The following is a 26,763-nucleotide window of genomic DNA, read 5'->3' as shown; positions in this document are numbered from 1 at the left end:
CAAACAACAGAATACTATTCAGTAATAAAAATGGTCTGTTGATACAGATAGCAACCTAATCAAAATAACCTCCAAATAAGACAACTGAGTGAAAGAAGCCAGACAGAAAAGAGTTTATACTGTGTTATTTCATGTATTCAAAATTAAAGAAGATACAAATCATAGTGACGGAAGCAGATTAGTGGTTGCTTGGAGACAAGGTGAAGGGCAGTTAGGGGAACAGTTGGGAGAGAGCACAAACAGTAAGCTATGTATCCTGGACTACTCCAATATGACTTTTTGCACTAGTAGTTTATTCCCGGAATACTTTTTCAGTACTTTTCCTGGAAGCCCGTTAATGTTTTATACCTCCTGGAAATAATATTAAAAGGCATTCTTGACTCTTTGTAACATCATCCACATGATTATAGAAATTCATGTCTAAAAGTTTAATATCAACCTTCATCATTCTAGGTGGAGTTACTTTTAGATCATTCTCAAATAGAAGTCCTTGAGTACTGCATTTTTTTTTCTTTTCTGTTCTTTTAACTTTTCCAAACTCTCCTTTGTATTTCAAGACTTTGAAATAAATTCATTAGTGAATCAAATTATTTTTAAATATGATTTTTAAGTGTCAGAGAGAGAATCTCTTTTTAATATATGTATTGAGTCTTTGTCCTGGTGGCTAAGAGTTATAAGTAACATTTGGTTTATACATACATATGTTAAAAGTTCTGTTTAGTAGTATCTGTAATTTACTTTACTACGTTAAGTTGATAGCCTTTATGAAATGACATGAATGGCTCGTTATCTTCCCTTTAAATAGTAAAGTTAGTGTGAGACCTGTGATGCCGCTCCCATTCAGCTGAGAGAAGTTATATTCTGTGTCTCATACTAGAGCCGTTCAGCCCAAATTGAGCTTTTGTGCAGACTATAGTATTTCCTTTTAAGAAATTAGCTTTTTGTTTGGGATAAGGCCTTTTCTAATATTTGATTTCTTCTACTTGGTTTTAAATCACTTTGCAGTATGACCTCTATCTTTGTACTAATAAAAATAAGAATATGCACAGAAATGTGGGTTTTCTTTCACTGTTTTGATGTCCCTATTGTGGTTCCAACTGGCTCTTCTCTTACTTTCTGTGTCGTTCCTTTCAGGGCACCACGCTGTGGAGCCTTGCCACAAGCCTGCCCTCACTCCTAGTAATTCATTCTCCAAGGTAAGGAAACGGCCACCTTCTTTCTGTCGTACTACGTTGTTTAAATAAACAGCTTGTTGGGGCAACCGGGTGGCTCAGTCAACTAACCATCTGACTTTGGCTCAAGTCATAATCTCGCAGTGCATGGGTTCAAGCCCCACATTGGGCTCCTTGCTGACAGCTCAGCAGAACTGAGCCTGGAGAGTCTGGAGCCTGCTTCAGATTCTGTGTCTCCCTCTCTCTCTGCCCCCTCCCCTGCTCATGCTGTGTGTGTCTCTCTCAAAGAAAATAAACTTAATAATAATAATAATAATAAATAAATAAATAATCAGTTTGTGTCTCGAACCAAACCGATTTCACATTTAAATATTTGCCTTTTTTAGATACATGTAGTGACAGTGGAATATATTTTAGTGAACTAATAAACCTCACTAAGTAAAGCTCACAGTATTAAGGCCCTACACGAGCAACCCTACATCATTTGGCATATATTCAGCTCTTACATAAGCTAATCTCTTAAATGGATAATTTCAGTGCTGGGATCTTTATTAAAGTACACAGTTCTTCTGGTTGTGTCTCAGATACCCAGAAGAGAAGAACATATATAATTAAGAGTAGAATTGGTCCTTTGGGTTAATGGTGATCAACAGTGACCCTCAAATGACAATTCTGTACTGCTAGTAAGGAAAACAATACTGACAAAAGAAATAGACTTATTTGCTTTTAGAAAGACATGGAAAATGCTTTACCTCATAATAAAATATAAGAACCTAAATCATTTAAGATTAGTGCGGAAAAATCTGGAGGTGGTTTAACAAAACTACTTTAATACACAGCTGAATTCCACTTCAAGCTTTCTCTTTAAGGCCCATTCATTTGTCTAACATTTCTTTTTATGATTTTCTTTTGGCATGTAATGAACACTCTAAAATGATCCCATCTGGATATTTACTTGGTGGAATTGTTTAATCCCACACACATCCCATACAGTCTGTTCTGAATCCCACTATTTGAATGTCTTTCCATGTAAGCTCCAAAGCTGAGGCATTGCTCTCCTAGTACTCTGAAAATCCTGTCATCTCAGCAAAATCTGGAGAAGAGTTGGATTTAGCATAGAAGGAAAATTTAGTGACCAGAAGGCCAAAAGTCTATGCCTTTCCTCTCATTGACCCAACAAGTCCTTAAGAGATATTGCAGTAGAAGAATTATTAGGCAGAAATGATTATGACAAAGAAATAAAAATGTCTTAGTCTTGGTATGTTTGTGGATTAAGAGACAGCAATGTCCACTATTCCTATTTATTCATACAATCTACAATTACACAGAGCTGGAACACCTGAATTTTCATGTATTTCTAGTATTAGTCATGTTGCATGGTGCTTATTTTCTTTTTAAATAAAGGGTTGAAAGGGCGAAGGGGAGAATTTCTGTTTAAGTTAAAATAAAACCCTTAGCAGCTGGGATCTTTGTTATCCATGGTTGTAAATATTTTTGGTTGGAGTTAAAATCTTCCAGGAAGTCTCTCAAACAGTATTCTGTCCTTGATGCTAATGTCTGTGCTGTGAATTTCTCATGAAGATTGGAGTTTCACATTCCAGTAAAATTTCACTTAAGGAACTACTATTTATGAAGAAATAATTCTATTGCATCTACCATTTCTACCTTTTATCTTGATAAAAAGAGTAAAATCCTCAGAGTTAACCACCTTTATTTGTATAAAAGTATTTCATTTCATCCTAATCATTTAATTTTGTATCTTTGCCCAATCATTTTTCTTTCAATAGGCCATGCACCATGAAGTGTTCACAATTTACCGCTGAGTTAGAAATTTACATTCTGTTCAATAATTAATCTGTAGTTATGAACCCATTGTTATTTTTCTTAAATTGAGGTAAGATTTAGACCAGACTTAAAATCTTTATATCCAACAGTTGACCAGGATGTTAAACTAGAGTTTATGTTCAAGTCACAGCTTTACAAACACTTAAAAGATTTTTTTCCCTTTCCCTGAACCTATTAGTTAGTGATCTTATAAAACTTTTCTGAAAAGATTTAAGGAAGACAACTCTCACAAAATATGCCTCAAAAAATAGATTTCTGCGGTCAAATAAATTTAGGAAATACTACATAATAGAGTTTTCTTTTGGCAAGTCAAAATTTATATTAGTAAACATTGTGAGAATTCCTGGAATAGCAATACTGATTTGATGTATGATCTGCTGTTTCCAGAGTTTTTGATGCTGGAAAGTCCCATCCTCCTTGTACATTCCATTGTGCTGATGTTTCCTAGAAACATCCATCTGTCAAGGGGAGATATAAAATGGATTATGTACACAGAAAGAGGGAGAGAAGGGCATGGTGGGGCAATCTACAGTCCCTCCCTAATCCTGGAAGTTAGCAAAATAGTAAACTAATGATTTGCTCTGGTTTCATACTTTAGGTTAATGGTGAAGAAATAATTGAAGTTTTGTGCCCTGAAGGAAAATGCTCTACTTCTCAAATGAAGGGATCAGCCGACTTGGTTCTATCCAAAGGTAGTTTTTCGAAATCAGTCATCCAGTTACTCTAAATGCCCTAATAGTTAGATAATAAAGAAATATTAGGTATTGGGCTTACGTGTTTCTGTAGTGTAAAAAGGGAGGATTGTTCAAAGAAATCAAAGAACAATGCAAAATTAATTATTGTTCACTGCATTACTGTACCAACGTCCTGTATACATTCTCATCTCTAATAGTAAAAAGTATTTTTAAAGGATTAAAAAGATAGCTTGTTTTGTTTGATAGTGTTTAGTATATTCCTTTGAAGCAGCAATTCACAGGCAACCTAATAATTTAGAAAATTTTTCTTGGACATGTTTGGGCTACCCTACTTACACTCTTAATTTTTGAAACCCAACTTCTTTATTTGAGTTCCTTTCATGAATTAATAATTTGGAATCAATTTAGGAAAATAAGCGTGAGATTATTGACGTCTCGTGGAAAGATGATTCACAGACATAGATTTTGGCTTGCTCTTCTTAAGCTGTATTTGTGTGACCTTCTGTCATGGCGGCCAGAGTAGTACCAGAACTACAGACGGCTGGGTCCCACTTCTAGTTTTCCTAACTGCTTTTCCAGTCACAGCTGCCTTTCAAAGTAGATGCTTGAAATTTTAAAGACCTGCTGCTGTAGTGTGTCTTTCTCATATCAATATTTTTGAAGTAAAATCTCATGTAAAATTACTGTTTTTCAAGAGTCTAATGTTCAAGAAGATGATATTTATGATGATCCTCAAGAAGCTGAAGTTATTCAGTCTCTGCTGGATGTTGTGGATGAGGAAGCCCAGAATCTTTTAAACCAAAATAATGCAGCAGGAGATGCCTGTGTTCCAGGTACGTGAACCAGAATGAGTAAGTTGGTACACAAAGGAGTACAAGAAGCAGGCCTCTAGGAAGCATTTTAATTCCACTTGGCCCTTTTATTTATGTCCTAGGTTCATTGGAAACCAATGGAAAGTTATCTGAAGAGAGAGCGGAAGATACAGACTGTGATGGTTCACCTCTACCTGAAGATTTTACAGAGGTAAGGAAGTAGCTAGATAAACACTGTAGAAAGTTATGTCTTGTTAGAATTATGTATTCCTTACTTTAAGTTTGCTTTCTTGCTGAGGCCTTATCTCTGCCTCCACCAACCCCACCATTTCTGATTTTAACACCATGCTCCCCCTGCCCCAACCATTTGCAGGTTTATGTTGACTACTCTGGTTCCTGTAGACATTTGAATTTGCAGCCTATCCTAGTGTGCCAGGGCTGCCACAACAAAACACCACAAACTGGAGCACTTAAGAAACAGAAATTTATTTTCTCACAATTCTAGAGGCTGGAAGCCTAAGATCAAAGTGCCAACAGAGTTGGTTTCTGTTAAGACCTCCTCAGCTTGCAGATGACCATGTTTTCACTGTGTTCTCACATGGCCTTTCCTCTGTGTTCGTACACCAGTCCTATTGGATTAGAGCCCCATCCTTATGACCTTATTTAGCCTTAATTACCTCCATAAAGACTCTGTCTCCAAACATAGTCACTTTAGGGGTTAGGGCTTCAACCTGTGAATTTTGAGAGGGACACAATTCAGTCTATAACACAGTCTATGCTTTAACCAGTTATAAAATGTAATTAAATGAAATTTCATTCACAATAGTTAAAAGCTATAGGCATAAATTTAACCAAACTGTACAAGACCTTTTTATGAAAACTTTAAAGCTCTACAAAGAAGCAAAAAGTTTAAAGAGAAACATTTCTTATTCTTTGATAGAAAAACCCAAAATTTAAATTCTCCCTAGATTTACCCATAAATTAATATGGTCCCATAAAACATTTCAACTTTTTTTTGCCCAATGTTAATTTATCTTGAGGAGGGGAACGTGAGCAGGGGAGGAGCAGAGAGAGGAGGGAAAAGAGAGAATCCAAAGCAGGCTCATGCTGTCAGTGAAGAGCCCAACGCAGGGGTCCATCCCATGAACCATGAAATACTGACCTGGGCCTAAATCAAAAGTTAATTTGACACTTAAGTATCTGAGCCACTTAGGTGCCCCTTCAGATTTTTTTTTAATGAGAGGCAGAGATAAGCTTGGTAAAATGATTTTAAAGTTCACTTGGAAGAAATTAGGATGTAAAACTGTTCGGGACAAATCTAAAAATTAAGACTCAAGGAGGGAGAATATTCCTACCAATTATTAGTAAATATCACATAAGTTGTTCTACCACCAAAGTGCAGGTAGATCCCACAAATATGCACCCTGAGAATTCGAGATGTTAAAGACCATACATTTGGGGCCAGTTCATCCTTAAAATTTAATAAATTGACACTTGAATATATGGGACATCTGCTTCAGAAGAGATTTTGACTGATAGTAAACAAAACAAAGAAAATAAAAAAACTCAGGAAAGGAAGAAGAAAAAAGTACTTAGATAAAAACATGAGGAAGTTATGTTTGTATCAAACTCTAAGGTGTTAAAATCACTATGAAAATTATATTCATAAGAGAAATTCAAAAAAGAGAAATAGGACTAATTACATAGCTGAAAGAAAGACTACGCCAGTATTATGGAAAAGTTTTCTGTTTCATTTTATATTTCTAAAATATTGCCTACATTTGAGTAGATTTCAGAGTTACCTAGAATTTCTGAAAATATTTAGTTTTTCATAAATGCTTCTCTGCAACCACCCTAAACAAATTGTAGATTATTTACTGAATTAGCTCATGACTGTTCTACAACCCTGGAAGTTTGTTTTGTTTTGTTTTTAACTTTTATTATTGAAGTATAGTTGCAATACAATGCTCTATTACTTTCAGTTATGCAACATAGTGATTTAACAATCCTATACATTGTACAGTATGCCACAGTAAGTGTAGTTATCACCTGTCATCCTTCAAAGTGATTACAATGTTGATTCTCTTTCCTGTGCTATTTTTTTAATTAATTCATTTATTTTAGGTAGCTCCACGCCCAGAATGGGGTTTGAATTCACAACCCCAAGATCAAGAGTCACATGCTCCGCCAATTGAGCCAGTCAGGTGTCCCATGACATTTATTTTATAAAGTTTGTATCTCTTAATCCCCTTCACTTATTTCATCTATCCCACCACCCACTCCCCTCTTGCCAACCACCAGTTTGTTCTCTGTATTTATGAGTTAGAATCCATATCTAAGTGAAATCATGTGGTATTTGTCTTTCTCTGACTTAACTTCACTTAGCAGCATACCCTCTAGGTCCATCCATGTTGTCACAAATAGCAAGATCTCATTCTTTTTTATGGCTGAGTGATATTCCATTATGTATATATCCTATATCTTCTTTATCTGTTGTTAGACACTTGAATTTGTTCTATATCTTGGCTGATGTAAATAATACTGCAGTAGGGGTGCTTGGCTGGCTTGGTTGGTAGAACACGCAACTCTTGATCTCAGGGCCATGAGTTCGAGTTTGAGCACCACATGGGGTACAGAGATTACTAAAATTTTAAAAAAGCTGCAGTAAACATCAAATGTGTGTTTTCATTTTCTTTGTGTAAATACCCAATAAGGAAATTGCTTGGATTGTATGTGCAATGCTAAAAGTTTTAGGGTTTTAACCCTGAAAGTTTTCTCATGATTCAAAAGTTAAGTTACTAATCATTATATTATAAAGAGTCTAGTATCATACACTGTCATTTGTCACTGTCTTATAACTTGTCACTCTACACTAAGTACTTCCGGCCAATGTCTGAGCTTTATTTATGAATGAAGGAATGTGTGCCAGTCATATACATAGTGTAAACCGTCATCTAAAGTTTCAGAACTATTCACTTAGCTATTGCTGAACTTATTTGATGCTGATTAAGCTGGGGATAACAAGGTAAGAAGGTACATCAGAATTTCTGTCCTCAATTTGCTTGTGTAATCTAGTAGTCAACTTGGGAGCTGTACTATGTAAATAAGTAAGTGCAATTTTTAAAGCTAAAGTAAAAACATGTCCTGACAAATGTTTATTATATGGAGTTTAGAGAATGTTATAAAGTATTGTGGAATACTTTTATCAGAATAACTTCATTATAGATACTTCTTAAGTCTAAAGGTCTATAACTGAAAGATCATATTAAAGATTTTTTATATCTTGGGGCCTTTGGATGGCTCAGTCAGTTGGGCATCTGACTTCAACTCAGGTCATGATCTCACGGTTCATGGTTTCAAGCCCCACGTTGGGCTGTGTGCTGACAGCGTGGAGCCTGGAGCCTGCTTCAGAATCTGTGTCTCCCTCTCTCTCTGCCTCCTCCCTGCTCATGTTCTGCCTCTTGCTATCTCTCAAATATGAATAAACATTAAAAAAATTATTTTTCTAAATCTTTATTGAAGAAGTGAGACACCCTTCTGTGGCTCAGGCACACAGTGGTAGGCACACAGTGGTTAACAAACAGACATGGTTCCTGCCCTTGTGGAGCTTACAGTCTAATGAGGAGGACAAGATAATGATCAAGAAAACACCCAAATAAATATGAAATTACAAGTTGTGATAAGGTCTATGATGTTTAAAAAGAAAAAAAGGGGTGGCCGGGTGGCTCAGTTGGTTGAGCATCCGATTCTTGATTTCAGCTCAGGTCATGATCCCAGAGTCATGGGATCGAGCCCCATCAGCCTCCACACTGAGCATGGAGCCTGCTTGGGTTTCTTTCTCTCTCTCTCTCTGCCTCTCTCCCCCATTCACACTCGATTGCGCTCTTCCCCCCCCCCCCCCTCCCTCCCTCTCTCTCTCTCTCTCTCTCTCTCTCTCTCTCAAAGAAAAAACAGTGCTACAAAAGAGAATAACCAAGGAAACCTGTTACTTTAGACTAGGTGGTTAGGAAACATCCTCAAAAGGAAAAGACATTGAATAAAGAAAAATACTTTTCATAGGAAGAGCTTTATACTGAAAAGAGGTGATTCTGAAGAACTGAAAGACTATGGGTTTGAAGCCACAGGTAAGTGGAGAGTAAAACCAGATGAATTGTAGAGTTAAACAGAGGCCAGATAACCCAGGGTCTTGAAACAAAAGGACTTTCCCATTTGTTAAGATAATTTGTCCTAAGAAAGATGAAAATGTAAGATTTATTAACTAAGACTAAAACTTGTCATCTTCTTATTGTAACAACTGTACCTGCAGTATTTGGGTCTCTGAGACACCATACTCAGTTAAAATATGAGCCGATTGATCTATGTTCTCCATGGAAAGACCTATCATTTTAATAATAAAAGGGCAAGATTACTAAGATTTTTCTAGAGAGCCCATTTTCAGATTTTAAAATTGAGGTAGTGTAAAAATATTTACTGAATATGCATATCTAAATAATCATACTTCAGCTATTCATCTTGTCTTCTCCCTACCTCTGTGTACCATTAATATCCCTTATGAGAAATGAAAAGCCAAGGGGGCACCTGGGTGGCTCAGTGGTTGAGCATCCAACTTCAGCTCTGTTCATGATCTCGTGGCTTGTGAGTTTGTGCTCCTAATGGGGCTCTTTGCTCAGAACCTAGAGCCTTCTTCAGATTCTGTGTCTCCTCTCTCTCTCTGTCCCTCTCCTGCTCACACTGTGTATCTCTCTCGAAAATAAATAAACATTTTAAAAAAATTTTTTTATAAAAAAAAGATATGAAGGGGCACATGGGTGGCTCAGTCAGTTAAGCGTCCAACTTCAGCTCCGGTCATGATCTCAGTTCGTGGGTTCGAGCCCCGCATCAGGCTCTGCGCTGACAGCTCAGAGCCCAGGGCCTGCTTTGGATTCTCTGTCTCCTTCTCTCTTCCTGCCTCTTCCCTGCTCACATCTGTCTCTCTCTCTCAAAAATAAACATTAAAAAAATTAAAAATAAGTCAAAATAAATAACATAAAAATAAAAAAAAAGAAATGAAAAGCCAATATGAGTGTGAAGGTCAGTAAGTGGGACCAGCAAAAACTCTTGAGCCACTGAAGATGCCTTAGCCACAGTTTGACATTAATTGAATGTCGTATGTGTGTTTGTTGTAGGAGGATGGATATGACAGTAAATATAGGAAATGATTAACAGAAAAAAATTGAACATTGAGGTTGTTTATTTTTTTAACAATGGGCTAATGCAATTTTTATTTCTCTTTATTATAGTCCATCAAAGTGAATGGCTGTGAAGAAGATTATGAAGAAAAAGTAAAAAGTGAAAGGTAAGAATATAATCCTTTAAAGTATTTCTAACAGGGGCTCCTGGGAGTAAGTGTCCAACTTTGGCTCAGGTCATGATCTCAAGGTTCATGTGTTTGAGCTTCGCATTGGGCTCTGTGCTGACAGCTCAGAGCCTGGAGCCCACTTCAGATTCTTTGTCGCCCTCACTCTCTGCCCCTCGCCCATTTTTAGAAGTGCTTTGAGGTGGGGACACTGGCTGGCTCAGTTGGTGGAGGATGTGACTCTTGATCTCAGGGTCATGAGTTTAAATTCCACATTGGGTGTAGAGATTACTTAAAAAATAAAATCTAAAAAAAAAAAAAAAAAAATGATGTCCTCTGAAGATTTTCATTTAGATGTTGCTTTTGAAATCAATTTATTCTTCTCGAATGAAATGAGAATGGTTGACTGAATTATTGACCTATGGTTGAATATTAAGAATGTTTTAAAAATACTGTTATAAGGGGGTTCCAGTGGCATGTGACAGTGTACTGTTACAATGTTCCTCCAAAAACCGTATCCTTGCCCATGGGAAAAAATGAAAGAAAGGTCTAAAAGGGAATGTGCCAACTATGAGGATAGTGATTGTCTTTTAGTAGGATTATGGGTAACTTATTTTTCTGTTTCTCTATTTTTCCATACTTTACAAACTTTTTTCTTTTTGAAAACAGTTTCTAATACAAAATTGGATTTTTCCTATTACACTGTTTAATGTTTTAAAAGTTACATATATTATTTGCCAACAAAATGATTGTACACAAATAAATTTTGCTCCATATTAGATGATAACCTAACACTCAAAGGGAGTTAATTTCATTTTCCTAGGAAAAGAAGTTGACAATGAATTTTTCACTAAGTAAAGTTAGACAAAGGGGTATGTATTATTAATATAGAAATGCATACAGTTTAAATTTAAAAGACTATCAAATATCTGGGCCAGCTGCCAATAATTGTAAAGATACAGGCTCTATCCTGTAGGCAGGGCAAGTGGAGGGTGAGGTGGGGTAAGCTAGTATATCTAATTTATTGGAATAGCAGTTAGAAACACTATTAACATACAAATTTTATCTACATGTTACTAATTCTCAGGTACACTTTCTTATTTTAATATCTCAGAAATCATGAAGGGTCTTATAGTCATCAATATTATTTCTTTCTTAATGTGAATAAGATAATAGCGGATCTTATAATGATGAGTGTCATAGATTCAAAGAACTATAGTATATAACCTTCAATCTAGCAATTTTATTTCTAAGAATGGCTCCCACTACCACATGTGTGCAAAGACATTTCTACAAAAATGTAATTGCAACATCATTTATACTTGTAAAAAATAATTACACAAAATAAATTAGGGTGTACTCCTACAAACCTGTGAAACACTGAAGCAGCTAATCAAAGGAATGAGAAAGAAGGGAATGCCTGATGAAGGATCTCCAAACTATACCCGTCCAGACAAAATGTACTTACTGGATGACAAAAGCATCCTCATAGATGCAGACCTTGCAAATTAAATGTTAATTGTAACCCACAGTTAGCAGGAGCAGAGGAAAACATCCACCATAAAAGCACCATAATCGCTGCCCATGTCTTGTTTTAATGGTCTGTATTAATGTCCTCAGATGTACTCTGCTTTGTTCCCCCTGAATATCAGAAAATGAAAAAATGTGTTTAGCCTTTTACATTATCCTTTTTCATCTCATCACTAAACATTTGTCCTGGCTAGACTCTCTTTTCTAGCCATCCACCTTACCAGGGAGATGGCATCTACTGTGTGTACCCCTAGAAAAATGGGACCTTGTACTGTGTTTTTTTCCAGTACCTGAGTGCACTGATACAAAAGTGTCTGACCAGCCCCCACTTGCAGCAAAAGACAGATGTGCATCAACAGAGACTTCTATAAATAAAGATATATCCATACAGTACAATAATAGCAGGTAGCTGTTAAAAAGACAGAGCTCTACTAACACAATTGAAATTGGTTACCTGTGTTGAAAGGAGCAGCAAACCACTTTATCTCCAAGGGACTCCTTCAATCTAACGTCCAAAGACAAGATTTGTTTAAAAACAAATTTGAGACTACATTAAGCAATTTTGTACTTCAGTTTAATTTACATCTACCAATAAATCTTAGGAATTGCAGGCTTGGGTTTTTTCAAATCAGATGATCTATTTTTAAATATCATGATAATTATACAGGAACTAAGAGGTTCAAGGATTTTTTTTTTTATTATTTTGAGAGAAAGAGCATGCATGCATACATGAGTCAGGGAGGGGCAGGAAACAAGAGAGAGAGAAAGTGTAGGAGAGAGAGAATCCCAAGTAGGCTCTGCACTGTCAGCACAGAGCCCAATGTGGGGCTCAATCCCACCAACCATGATATCATGACCTGAGCCGAAACCAAGAGTCAGACAACTAACTCACTGAGCCATCCAGGTGCTCCTCAGGGATATAATATTTAAATGTATTTGAGGGACAAAACTGAAGAAAAAATTACAAATGTGTTTTGTTGTCATAGCTTGATTCAAAAGCCACAAGAAAGAAAGACTGATGGTGACAATGAAGTGGCCTGGGGAAGTGACAAACTGCCAATGGAAACAACAAACCATGAGGATTCCAATAAAGGCAAGAATTTTATAAGCCACTGTTTTCATCAAAAGTAATGGATAAAAAATGTGTTTGAAAATTACAGTTTTTAGAATACAGAGATGTGCTGTTTTCTCTATACATTTACATTATTTGGTTCCATAAATAAAGTGAAATCACAGAGGAAGGTATCAGCATTCAGTTCTGTACGTAGGAATTTGCACAGTTGAAGGCTAAAATTCTCAGTGGCTTGAAATAAAACACAAATAAAAGTGTAAATGATAAATAATTGGAAACACAAAGTCACATTTTGCCAATATGGAATGAGAAATCAAGGAGTACATTTTATTTATAATAAAACAGGTAGAGTAGCTCAAAGAGGGAAAATTATTACCCTTGAATCTCAACCTCATTTTTTAAAAGGAAGAATCAATTGCTCTGTCTTGTTACTGCCTCTGTGAATTTATAACTGAGCCAGTGGAGAAATGAAGCTCTATCAGGTGTTGCATTTCTCTTTTTTTATGGTAGGCAGTGTTACAGTAATACAATGAAAGATATGGTTTTGTAATTTGAAGTGCTAGTTGTTCAAGGAAATTAAAGTAGTTGAATAAACACTTTCTTGATTTAGGGAAACTGTGTTCGTGATGGTGCTCTTGTCAAATCTGTGCTCATGTCCAGCCTTTGAGCTCCTATTGCCTTTACACTCAGTTCTGTAAAAGTTTACAATTACTTCTGAGGAGCGAAGTCTGTGTTTACAACTAGCCTTCACCCCACCAGGTGTTCCATGTCCTGACGTACAGCTCTGTGTGCCTCACAGAGCCTGGCATTGTTGTTGTCTACAGGTAGCTGTCATCAGAATGTTTTAATCAGCTAATTTACAGGTGTATCTGCAAAGCTACACTTGTGCAGACTATAGCAAGAACTCTTTCCTACTTTTTTTCCAGGATAATAGTTGCTTTCTGATAGAAGTAGTTTCCATAGAGCAGGTACTAAATTAGATACATATCTCTTCTAAGACACTAATATCACTTATTTGATAAGCTCCTGAAGACCCCAAGGTTTCATTTGTATTGAGAAAAAACTGTCAAATGCCAGAGATACTGGCACTGAGTACCAAGGGTGGGTGGAGAGAGGAGACCTCAGTGTTTCTAGTACAATGTCCTGTTGTAAAGAATTTCTGAAGCATCTCGCTTCATCTTTTCCCCATGTGTTTGGAAGCTAATTAAAGTGCAAAGCAAAAAGAGGACTAGATACATCCTCATCAAGAAAATAGTGCCGTCTTAGTCATGAGAAGTAAAAAAAAAAAAAAAAAAAAAAAACACTTAAACTCTTCTAGAAACTGTATGTAAGAGCCTTAAGAATTTCTGAACAATCAGTGAAGTGTTTCCTCAAAAATTGGGGACAAGGGCCTTGCCAAGGTCAAGATTTGCCTACCTGTTCTATTGCCTTATTAATCCTAAAGACTCTTCCCTTCTGGGACGCCGCCTGGGTGGCTCAGTCGGTTGGGCATCCAACTTTGGCTCAGGTCATGATCTCACAGTCTGTGGGTTTGAGCCAGTGTTGGGCTCTGTGCTGACAGCTCAGAGCCTGGAGCCTACTTCACATTCTGTGTGTGTCTCTCTCTCTGCTCCTCCCCCACTTGCTCTCTGCCTCTCTCTCAAAATAAAAATAAAGACATTTAAAAACAATTTTTTTAATAAATAAAGACTCTTCCTTTCATAAAAATAGAGGAGGTAAGAATAGGCTCAAATCAGTTCCCTTATTGGCTAAATCAGTTCTGTGGGATTTTTTTTTTTTTTTTTTAATCAACTGCTGTCTTCTTGTTAGATCATCCCTTTCTGACAAATGAGGAGCTTGCTGCTGTCCCCATCGTCAAAGTGCCTCCCTCCGGTAAATACACTGGTACCAAGTTGAAATCAGTCATTCGAATGTTGCGAGGTTTGTTAGATCAAGGAATTCCTTCTAAGGAGCTGGAGGTAAGTGGTTTCTGCCAATGATTCTTTCCCAAAGTTTCATGCAAGGTTAGGAGAAATTTTGAAAATGCCCATTACTCTACAATTTTACTTCCAAATAAAAGCGCCATCTTGTCCTGTCTAGCAAGAAATTAATTTTTCTAATTAGGATGCTAATAGTACTGGTTTTAAAATGTCTCTTTAAGTGTCGATTCCAACCATCCACTAAACGTCATAATTAATACACTGTGTATATAGTTCATTAGCAATAGTTTCTAGTTTAATATAGCTCCAGAAATATGCCCCTCAGTTCAAAGAAGCAACGATTCAGAGCCCTTGTTCATGGAGTCTTGCTGGCAACATCCATATTCACCGCTCTACCAAAGAGGAATGGAGCACCGCTGTGGTTTTGGGGTTTACCTTGCTCATCTCCCTCAAACCATAAGCTTGCTTTCTAACTTCCTGAGCTTTTCATAGCTACTGAAGTGAAAGGAGCTAACTTCTCTTGAGAGCTTCTGCAGTGTGCTAGATGCTTTGTATTTAATACTCGCAGTAAATTCCATTAATAGATTTGGAAACCAGCTCACAATAGTTGAGGTATACTCTCCTTCTCCTTTTTGCAGAATTGATTTCTTCTTTGAGGTTTAAATGTCACCATCCCAAAACCCTGCCATCACAACCCTTTGTAAAGTAAATCTTTATTTTTCTCTAACACAGTAGCTTGTTCAGTTCTTAAACACATATATCACAATATGTTTGCTTCTTTACTGCCTCTTTCTCCTAATAGTCTGAAACTCTAGGAGAGCCAGAATCATGTCTTCCTTCTCACCACTGTATTCCCAGGACCTATTACAGTGCCGTGCACCAAGTAGGCATTTTCAGTATATATTTGTCAGATGGATGGACAGGTGGATGGATGTACTAATGAGTGCATGAAAAGTGAGAAAGAGTTGACTTTAAAACACATGACTGTCTAACCACAACCCAGCCATAAGGGTTATTCTATGACCCCACAACATTATCAAAAAAATTCTGCTTCATCTCATTTTTTAAGCAAAAGTTCTTATTATAAGTTGTTTTTTCCCCTAAAATATAATTATAGACCTCTTTAAACTGAAATGAAAATTAAGATTCAAAGTACAGCCTCACAAAATGAGTTGACTAACTACAACATGTTTAAGATATTTGCAGCAATAGATTTCAAATATCAGATTAGGATTGGGATTTTAGACTTGCTTATCTTGACAGGACATATGTATTACTTAACACTCAAAGTCTGCCCTGATCAGTAGCCAATTTTGCACCCTGCATATTTAATGTATTTGCAGTTATCACTGAATTACTGCATATCTCAACAAATTTAACTTTATTTCCATTTTTGCATGCAGAATCTTCAAGAATTAAAACCTTTGGATCAGTGTCTAATTGGACAAACTAAGGAAAACAGAAAAAAGAACCGTTATAAAAATATACTTCCATGTAAGTTCCAATTTGACTTCAAATCAAATGTATGTCTAATAATTTGAACTGATTTAAAACTTTTATGCTAGAGGCACCTGGGTGGCTCAGTTGGTTACGCGTCCGGCTTCGGCTCAGGTCATGATCTCGCGGTTTGTGCATTCAAGCCCCACATCGGGCTCTGTACCGACAGCTTGGAGCCTGGAGCCTGCTTCAGATTCTGTGTCTCCCTCTCTCTGCCCTAGCCCCACTCATACTGTCTCTCTCTCTCTCAAAAATACAAATAAACATTTTTTAAATTAAAAAAAAAAGCTTTTATGCTAGGTTACCCTGTTTCTCACATAAGTATGTGAGCACACACACAAACACATATTTAGAGATTTACGTAAGTAACAAACATATTTAGATATACAATTTGAATTCCTTTTCAAATTATATATGATATACTGAAAAATCAATCAGAGGAATCTTAAATATTTCTTCAGACATGTATGAGTTTTTATAGCATAGTGTTAGAAATTAATCAGTGATGCCAAGTCAGTAATTTTAAAGTCCTCTTAAAATATGAATCAACTTCTGGATGAATGGTTTCTTATTTTATGCTTCATACCAACATCTATTTATTCACTCATTTTAAATTTAGAGAAATTTCTCTGATATATATGCATGTGGCTGCAATGGTAGCAATAATGGATTATAGTTTGAACTGTTTCAAAAAAAAGTTTTGTTGCCCACATTTTACCCTTTCCACCAACCAACATGTGGCTTTTTAAATTATATCTGTATAAAACCAAAATACTAATGTCTAGCAACTTCTTTTTTTCTTTAGCAACTTCTCATAGTAATGATCAGCCACATTTCTATATATGAGCACATATAGTGAGCACCAATATTGACAAATGATGCAATAGTACAACTAAATGTTTTCAACCAAGACAGAAGATATAAAAGTTATTTTAGAAAACGTCCTTAAAAAGTGGATCTTAACATTTTAAAAATTAAATTGAGGGGTTCCAGGGTGGCTAAGTCAGTTGAACATCCGACTCTTGATTTACAGGCCATGATTTCATTGTGTGTGGGATCGAGCTGCCACCCCCTCACCCCCGCGTCAGGCTGTGCACTGACAGTGTGGAGCCTACTTGGGATTCTCTCTCTCCCTCTCTCTCTCTGCATCTCCTCCACTTACGTGTGCACGTGCTCTCTCTCAAAATAAACTTAAATAAATAAATATGAAATCAATAATGGTTCAGTATAAGTAGGTGGGAATTATTTCAGGCAAAAAGAAAAAGAAATGGCCAGACTAGTATCTCAAAATCAAAATGGGATAAGCCATACATATAAAACTACTGAGTGGATTTATTACCATTAACTATGACATAAAAGTCAAGTAATAGAAGAGCAATTGATGGGGGCTTTTGAAACCTATTAATAAAGTCATAATTTGATAATCCTAGAAATTGCTAGTTAAATTTATAAATGTTTTAAGTAGAAATGGCTTCTGATGTGTAAGAACATGCAAACTAATTATCTTGGATAAGATGGCTTACATATACTTTTCACTGGTTTGAAAATTTATATTCTGACTATGAAATTACAATCAAAGACAAGAGCCTATATACATGGAGAATAAAGTGAGCTACCTTTTTATTTATTGTGTTTATAATTGGCTGCTGATTTAAAAGAATATAGTTTAATTAGATGAGCAAGAGGTAATTATGCCAATTATACATGTAATAAGTATTTTAATAAATTCACTATAATATTAATTTTTATTTTATGAAGCAATCTTTTAGCATTGTCATTCATTAAATTCAGTATTGTCATCATTAAGATAAGGATGGATAAGAAATAGCAAAGTTAAGTTTGTTTCTCTAGGAACTTGTTAAGAAGTTCTAAATGTATTAATTATAAGTTTTAATCTATGTAAATAATATCAAATTATCTGTCAAACTCATTGAGTTGACATCTTAGATATACTTGTAATGAGTGAAACAGGTAAATATAAAATGATTTGGCTATACTTAATTTGAAAATATGCTTTCAATAAAATATATTATTTCATTTATGGTTCTGAGGAATTTCTCGTAATCTTGAGTGACCCTGGTTGTAAGGCATGATACAGAGGTGCCTCGGTGGCTCAGTCACTTAAACATCTGACTCTTGAATTCGGTTCAGGTCATGAACTCATGGTTGGGGAGTTTAAGTCCTGCACGGAGCTCTGTGTGGACAGTGTGAATCCTGCTGGGGATTCTCTCTCTCTCTTTCCCTCTCTCTCTCTGCCCCTCCCCCACTTGTGTGCTCTGACGCTCACTCTCTCAATAAATAAAAAAACTTGAAAGACAGACAGAAAGAAAGAAGTGCATGATACAGATGGCTCTGTTTTGTGATGGGAAATTCACAGATGACGCTACCAGAGTGCCTCTGGGAGATGACGGTGGATATATCAACGCCAGCTTCATTAAGATCCCAGTGGGAAAAGAAGAGTTTGTTTACATTGCCTGCCAAGGACCTCTCCCTACAACTGTCGGAGATTTCTGGCAGATGATTTGGGAACAAAAATCCACAGTGATAGCCATGATGACCCAAGAAGTAGAAGGAGAAAAAATCAAATGCCAGCGCTATTGGCCTAACATCCTGGGCAAAACGACAATGGTCAATGACAGGCTTCGGCTGGCTCTTGTGAGAATGCAGCAGTTGAAGGGCTTTGTAGTCAGGGCAATGGCCCTGGAAGATATTCAGGTAAGCCAATTAAATCTTTCCATCTCCCGAGGCTTATCTCCTACTTGGAATGCAGGCCTGGGTGTGTTCCTTGATAGCATCAGTGCATTCCTCACTCAAAGCCAGCAACTTCCAGGCTCCCATTTCAGCATCACGAATGTCACCCATTATTTTGTATCTAATATAAACTTAAATGTGACCCCCTTCATGACTTCTACCAAGCTGTTTCCTCCAGTATGTACTGTAATAGAATGAAACTGAGAACACAGGACTTTTATGGTAACCGTCCATCATCCTTTGCTTAGTGATACCACAGAATGGCTCAAAAGCTATGTGCTGGAAATTTTTTTTTAAGGTCAAACCTCTAAGTAGAGTGAGTAAAACTCAAAATCTGTAAGTAGCAAATATTCCCCCATCAACAACATGTTCAGTAGTACACAGGCAATTATAGCATAAATGTTTATCATTTGGATACCTTTTGCAGCCACCTAACCACTATATAAATCTATGTTGAATTAGATTAAATGGGTATACCTTAAGTAAAGCTGCTACTTTTCCTCATCTCCACAGCCCCTAAATTTCACCCTCTTTCCCCCGACCATGCCCTACCCCCCAGCAATACTAGCTTAAGTGTGAATATAGTTGACCCTTGAACAACACAGGTAGGGTAGGGCCACTGATTCTCATGCAGTCAAAATTCCACCTATAATTTTTGGCTCCAAAACCTGAAGTACTAGTAGCCTACTGTTGATTGGAAGCCTTACCAATAACATAAACAGTCCATTTTTAACACATGTTTTGTGTTAACACATGTATTATATACTGATTCTTATAATAAAGTAAGCTAGAGAAAAGAAAATGCCAAAAAATCATAATGAAGAGAAAATACATTTATAATACTGTACTATAAAAAAACGTCTGTGTATAAATAGACCTGTGCAGTTCAAACCCATGTTGTTCGAGGAGCAACTGTAATCCTACTGAAGTTTGACTTGCTGCTATTGAAGGCATGTTAAGATAGCCTAAGGATTTCCTTCATGGTTTTTGATGTGATTTTATAAAGAATTCAAGATTATACCTCATTCACTTATACTGCCTACCCATTACTTATGTCAACACAATTGTTCAGTATTCCTTAAATGATCTGATTAACACACAGTTTGTAGAGCTCAGGCCCTATTATGGAATCTAGGGATTCAGCAGTTAGCCACACAGACAAAAAGAAATCCCTGACCTTATGGAGTTTACTTACTAATCAGGAAATACTAGTGATGATGGTGCTGTGGAAAAAAACCCTAAAGGAGTTGATCGAGCCAGAGGGATGGGGAAAGGGGGATTTCAGTCAGAAAGAGCAAGTGCTCTAAGGCTTGAACTGAGCCTTAGTATTTTTTAAAAAACTGCAAAGAGGTCTCTTGTGGCCATGAGGAGCAAGTTAGATCTGAGAGTAACTGGGCCAAATTATGGAAGGCGTTTAAGCCATTAACAATGACTTTGGCTTTTATCTAGAGTGAGTTAAAAGTAGAATCATTTAGAAAAGGTTGTTATTTGTATTAAAATGTAATTTGCTTTTAGGATTTTCAAAAAGTAGTTTTTACCAGTATTTAAAATGTGAACTTAGCAGCCTCCTTGTTAAAGACCCTCCATGTGTTGTTTGATAAAGTCTTTTTGTCTCTTTCACCTTTCCTTTCATCTGATTCAATGGACAAGTCAAAAATTGAAAGGACAGTATATTATTAAGAATTAAAACTTACGTGTGAACAGTACAGCATGCCTTTATCTATTTTTTTTGTTGTACAATTCCAGACAGGAGAGACACGTCATATTTCTCATCTGAATTTCACTGCCTGGCCAGACCACGATACACCTTCTCAGCCAGACGACTTGCTCACTTTTATCTCTTACATGAGACACGTTCACAGATCAGGCCCAATCATCACGCACTGCAGCGCGGGCATTGGACGTTCAGGGACCCTTATATGCATAGATGTGGTTTTAGGATTAATCAGTCAAGATCTTGACGTGAGTACGAAGACACAGGCTGAACTAGGGGCACCTGAGTGGCTCTGTTTGTTAAGGGTCTGACTCTTGATTTTGGCTCAGGTCATGATCTCACAGTCATGATTTCACGGTTGTGAGATGGATACTCATGTCAGGCTCTGCACTAGGTGTGGAGCCTATTTATGATTCTCTCTCTCTCCTTCTCCCTCTGCCCTTCCCCTACTTGTGATCACTCTGTGTCTCTCTAAAAAAAAAGTCATAGGCTGAACTAGCATTTGACCGGAATAAACAGTAAAATCTAATTTTTAATACTGTGCTATAATCTTGAAATATTTTATTTAGCAGTTTCTCTAAATGCCTTAATTTTCTTACTACATCAAATTATAGTTTAGTAAATGTTGTTCAAAACTACCCAGACCATAATCAAGAAGAAATACTTCTTCAAATTTATATTTGATTTTTATTGTTGTTTTCTATTTTTTATTTATTTTGGGGGGAGAGTGCAAACAGGGGAGGGGCAGAGAGACGGGGACAGAGGATCTGAGGCAGGCCCAGCACTGACAGGCTGACAGCAGTGAGCCCAGTACGGGGCTTGAACTCAACAACCCATGAGATCATGACCTGAGCTGAAGTCAGTCACTCTGCCAACTGAGCCACTGAGGTGCCCCAAATTTATATTTATTTTACTGGTTTTAACTGTGCTCAAAAGTCCCTTACACACTATTGCATTTTACTCTTTATAGTCTGTAGATTTGTATAAGTCAGTGTCACCATCACACTTAGGAATAGAAATATTCAAGCACTGGGGCATCAGGCTGGTTCAGTTGGTAGAGCATGCGACTCTGATCTTGGGGTTCTGAGTTCAAGCCTCACATTGAGTGCTTACTTAAAATACATATATACATATATATGTGTGTGTACATATATGCATATATATATACATATATATAAGCACAAAAGAAAGTATATTTACAATGTAAAAACTTACATTCTTGGAGCGCCAGGGTGGCTCAGCCAGTTAAGCATCCAATTTCAACTCAGGTCATAATCTCACAGTTTGTGGATTCGAGCCCCACGTCAGGCCAGGTTCTGTGCTGACAGCTCAGAGCCTGGACCCTGCTTCAGATTGTGTGTGTGTGTGTGTGTGTGTGTGTGTGTGTGTGTGTGTGTCTCTGCCCCTTCGTCACTCGTGCTGTCTCTCACTCTCTCAAAAATAAATAAATAAACTTAAAATTTGTTTTTAAATAAAATAAAACAAATGGTGATATTAGAAATTAGTCAAATTCCAGAGAGAAGAGAATTTCTGTTGGGGATTTTCAAATAGAACACCTTCCTTAATTCTTACAAAGATCATAAATAAAATTATGAAATGATGGCAGAGTCAGTCTTATTGACCGACTTACTGACTTATTTTGTCCAGAACAATTTCCCAAACCTGCTAAAAGGGGAAGGAGAATGAGATATAGAAATCGATAGAAGTCCTTCCTCTGTGAATCTTTGGGGTTCAAATTTGGTATCGCTTTTTCTCTAACGGATAGCCCGTTTGCTTTGGCAGTTTGACATCTCTGACCTGGTGCGCTGCATGAGGCTGCAAAGACATGGGATGGTTCAGACAGAGGTGAGTCTTGGTTGGTGTCTTCTAATGAGGATTCCCATGAAGATTTGGATGTTTCAGAGTTCTGGTTAAACCGTTTCTCTTCTTACCGGGCCTTCACATTATTCCCTAAAACCAAACATCTGTGGTAGTAACGGACTTCTTTTTTTAAACTAATTGAGGACTAATTCATAAAAAAAAAGAAAACATTTTTAAGCTATTTTAAGTTTTCCTTTTAATTTTTTAATAAATGAAGAAAAAGGGAGTGTGTAGGTGGCTTAGTCAGTTGAGTGTCCAACTCTTGATTCTTCTTGGTTGACATCCTAGGGTTGTGAGATCGAGCCCTCTATCTGGTTCTACACTGAGTGTGGGGCCTGCTTGGGCCTCTCTCTCTCACCTTCCCCCTCTGCCCCTGTCTCTCTCTAAGAAATTTTAAAAAGGGGGGGAGCACCTGGGTGGCTCAGTTGGTTAAGCATCCAACTTTAGTTCAGATCATGATCTCATGCTCCATGAGTTCAAGCCCCGTGTCAGGCAGCAGCCTGAAGCCTGCTTCAGATTCTGTGTCTCCCTCTCTCTCTGCCCCTCCCCTACCCATGCTCTGTCTCTCTCCATCTCTCAAGAATGAATAAACGTTAAAAAAATTTTAATAAAACATTTTTTAAAATGAGGAAATGCAGCTTCTGCACTGCAGAGAACAGTAGAGCATGTTGGGGCAAAAATTGGGGATGGTACCAAATAGCATGTAATCAGTGGTATTCTTTGCCCATTTCCAGCTTAAAGATATTAAAGGTAACATTCTTGCTACAGAAATTCCCCGAGAGGGAATGGATTCAGCAGCATTGACAAGAAGGCCAGAAGGCAGGCGGGCCGGAGTCACTTAGCTTGGACAAGGCGCTCTTGGGGGAGAGTGAATGTGTGGATCCGTTTTGATCATTTTCATTTCAAACCATGATACCCGACCGTGGGTTATACACCCACTGACCTGCAGACTGGTATCTATCCAGGAACTGCGTTATGTAGAGTATCTGTCCGTTCTGAGTAGTTCCACTGTTCTTACTGTTTGTATTGCAGGGAGGGATATGGAAGCAATTTTTATATGTCTGTAAATTCACATTTCTTTTCCTTCTAAAGAATATAGAAGTTCACAACCATCTTTAAAATTAAAGTTTGCCTGCCTTCCCTTCACATACATTTTAATTCAAGTTAAATCTCATAAATACTAAGCTGATATACACATTTTTTAGGTAAAGAGAACATACTGATCTTTGTAAGTTCTTTAGACCCAGAAAGTTCACTTATTCAACAGATACTTAGTGTCTGCTGTGGACCAGGCAGCTTCTAGGTGCTTGGAGCACATCCAGGAATGAAACAAAGATCCCTGCTAGAATAGCAAAGATCCCCTCCTGGGGTGGTGAGGAGGAAGGGAGATATCAGACACATGAACTAAGTAAGTTATCTAAGATCTCTGAAAGCAGTAAGTACTTTAGAGAGGGGGAAATGGAGCAGGGCGAAGAGGAAGCGTGGTGCAGGCTGGGAGGGGTATTTTCAGTATGGTGGCCGCACTGAGAAAGTGACACTGCAGCCAAGGTCTGAAGGGAGCGCAGTGCGGGTCATTGGCTGTCTGACTGTGAGAGTGTCTCAGACAGACAGAACCCCCTCGTGGAGAGCTGCGGCAGGAGTGGGTCTTGCGTGTTTAAGAACGGCTGTGGCTGAGGTGAGAAAAGGAAGTGACAGGACCCAGGGCCCGGGCCGCCTTCTGAGGGAAATGGAGCCATCACGTGATGCAGACTCAGCTGATCTGACTCACACGTTATAACTAAAACAATACTGGATTTGGAGAGGAGGCTGCAGGGTTAGAAGCAGCTTGGTCCATTAGGTGGCAGGCATGGGCCCAGGCCCGAGTGGTGTGGATATCGGGGGAAGAGGACATCATGGGAAGTAGGTTTGCTAAAGGTTTGTTTGCAGCATGAGAGAAAGTCAAGGATGAACTTGTACAAAATGTGGGAAAGTTAAAATACAGATGAGCAAAAAGGAGATAAAAGGGTTACTTGTATCCCTCCTCTCCAGAATTGTTAACATTTTAGGCAGTGTTCTTACATTTAGTCTAAACATGCACACAGGCATGACTGCTTTAAATGAGATTCGACTGAAGTTAATTGTTTTATTGCTTTCCATTTAGTATATTGTGATTTTTTTTCTTTTTACCTTCAGACCCATTAATTCCTTGCAAAGTATAACAAGAAAACTTAGATCCCTGCACCATCAACTTCACAGAGAATAATTTCACCAAAAAAGGAGTTAGTTTCCAAAATTTTTGATTTCCATATTCTTTCATTCCAAATATTTAAAGAAAATTATTTTGTATAGCTTCTTGGGTTTTGACATTTCAGAACAGCAAGATGAGTTCAATAAACTCTAGAGGAAATTTTGTAGGAAGTTTATTTTTCCGTTATAAAAGCAAATCATAAATATTACCAAAGCCCAAAAAGTAAAAGTGGCCTACCACAGACCGTCTCGGTTAGGATCTGGGGTATTTCCACCAACCCACCCCTCAAGGTTTCCCCTCCTCATTTTGTCAATCTGGTTTCAGTTTCGTATAATTTTTATGATACTGCACAATTCTGTATCCTGTATCTTACAGTAATGATAACAAAATTTCCCATATTTCCAAAATTACTCGTTATATGTATTCGATATAACACATATCTCTCACATTATAAATCTAGAATGGTTTTTTTGGCCATAGGATCAATATATTTTCTGCTATCAAGTCATCCTCTATGTGCTGACACGTCTTCAAGCGAAAGAAGAGCAAAAAGAGCCACAGCTTCTGAAATAACATGAAAAGAACAGCCTTGTGGATGCTTCTTCATCTCTCCCAACCTCCAACAGATACTCCCGCTCTCTGGTTGAGATAATGATCACAGGGCACCCAGTCCATGCAATATTACTATGATTATTCTCCTCTACCTTAGAGGGGCATTCTTCATACAATAAATAGTGGTGGAATGCTGTATTTTTACAGCTACTTTAACCTGTGATGATAATTTAAAATTTTTTAACACTAACTGAACAATGCAGATCTTAGGGATGAATAAGGCAGCATTTGATTACAGTTGAAATTGTTACAAGAACACACCGAGTCTATTTTTCATGCACCAATCTTGTTTATAGCAAAATTCTTTTCCAGTATTTTAATAGAGTTATTTTATAGGGGATACTTGAAACCAGTATTTAAGCTTTAAATGACAGTAATCTTGGAATAGAAAAACGTAGCAAATGTTTACTGTATCCGTTTCTAATGTTTACTATATAGAATTTCCTGTAATATATTTATATACTTTTTCATGAAAGTGGAGTACGTTTGTAACTGCATTATCTGTTACGCTTCATCTCATTCTGTAAATAAAAATCCATCTTAAAAACATGAGCAAGCCAAAGTGGGTGCAGACAAATTCAGCATTTTCAGTGTGTTTTCCTTTTTTTTTATTTTTTTCTGTTTTTTTATTTATTTTTGAGAGTCAGAGACAGTATGAGCAGGGGAGGGTGAGAGAGAGGGAGACACAGAATCTGAAACAGGCTCTAGGCTCTGAGCAGTCAGCACAGAGCCCGACGCAGGGCTCGAACCCACGAACTTTGAGATCATTAACCGACTGAGTCATCCAGGCGCCCCCAGTGTGTTATTTCTTAACAACACCAGGCCCTGGGGCAACAAGAACTTCTGGACCCCAACGTCCCATCTCCCCACGTGGCCCCGGTCGTGCCAGCCCCAGGAGCCACAAGGGGTGTTAGCAATCCTGCATCTTCATCAGGGTCTGATGTGAGTGAGGGTCATGTCCCGACCGACAGTAGCTGAGACATTCAGTCCCCCTTCCTTCCGCCTCTCCGTGAGGGGTGCCAGCTTACTGCGCCTCATACATCATTCAGAATACTTTCAAGTTCTAATTGTGGTAAAACTCAGAATATCTAAGCTGACAAGGAGCAATCAAGGAAAACAGTATCACATTTTCTGGGAGGTTATATTTGGTTCTGCCTGAAGGGAAAAAGAGCTGCCTCAAAGAGCCTGCTGCTTCTCAGCACCCACCGTGCATCCCTCAGTCCTGATCCTGTCGGCAGTTTTCCACTCAGCCGTGAGTGACGCCATCTCAAAACCTGGGACACTGCTCAAGTTCATCCTCGTGGGACGAACCAGTTCTGAAGTGTACACTAGACTCTCTGATCTTACCCAAGTGCAGTGACTGGATGGAAACTAATCCTGAGTATCTGAGGCTGTTTGAGGGCAGAAGACCTCGGTGGCTGCAGATTCCCACAGTGATACAGTTGACTCCCTACCTGGTCAGAAGGAGTTACAAGTCTGGCAACAGAAGCATGGCTGCCACCATCCCTACTTCAATCAGAGCAGTTTTTATAGGGGCGCCTGGGTGGCTCAGTCAGTTGAGCACCAAACTCTTGGTTTAAGCTCAGGTCATGATCTGACGGTTCGTGAGATCGAGCCCCACATTGGGCTCTGCACTAACAGCATGGAGCCTGCTTGGGATATTCTCTCTCTCTCTCTCTCTCTCTCTCTCTCTCTCTCTCTCTCTCTCTCTCTCTCTCTCTC

The 26,763-nt window shown here is 37.8% G+C and overlaps 1 protein-coding gene across 1 annotated transcript in view; it reads left to right on the top strand.

Annotated features, from left to right (window-relative positions):
- Window positions 1-25,593, top strand: part of PTPN13 (protein tyrosine phosphatase non-receptor type 13) — a 189,152-nt gene extending 163,559 nt beyond the window's left edge. The window contains exons 37-48 of the mRNA XM_029943587.1: window positions 1,135-1,196; window positions 3,616-3,709; window positions 4,408-4,545; window positions 4,647-4,735; window positions 9,804-9,859; window positions 12,376-12,482; window positions 14,271-14,419; window positions 15,784-15,874; window positions 18,255-18,592; window positions 20,375-20,590; window positions 22,125-22,187; window positions 24,910-25,593. Of these exons, the coding sequence (XP_029799447.1) occupies window positions 1,135-1,196; window positions 3,616-3,709; window positions 4,408-4,545; window positions 4,647-4,735; window positions 9,804-9,859; window positions 12,376-12,482; window positions 14,271-14,419; window positions 15,784-15,874; window positions 18,255-18,592; window positions 20,375-20,590; window positions 22,125-22,187; window positions 24,910-25,002 (1,496 nt within the window). The 3' untranslated portion in view covers window positions 25,003-25,593. The remainder of the gene's footprint in view (window positions 1-1,134; window positions 1,197-3,615; window positions 3,710-4,407; window positions 4,546-4,646; window positions 4,736-9,803; window positions 9,860-12,375; window positions 12,483-14,270; window positions 14,420-15,783; window positions 15,875-18,254; window positions 18,593-20,374; window positions 20,591-22,124; window positions 22,188-24,909) is intronic.
- The last annotated feature ends 1,170 nt before the right edge of the window (window positions 25,594-26,763 follow it).

Source organism: Suricata suricatta, chromosome 1 (genome assembly GCF_006229205.1).
Source record: "Suricata suricatta isolate VVHF042 chromosome 1, meerkat_22Aug2017_6uvM2_HiC, whole genome shotgun sequence".
NCBI classification, from domain to species: Eukaryota; Metazoa; Chordata; class Mammalia; order Carnivora; family Herpestidae; genus Suricata; species Suricata suricatta.
Note: the sequence above shows the minus strand (reverse complement) of the source record. Positions and strands in the feature narration are given on the sequence as shown.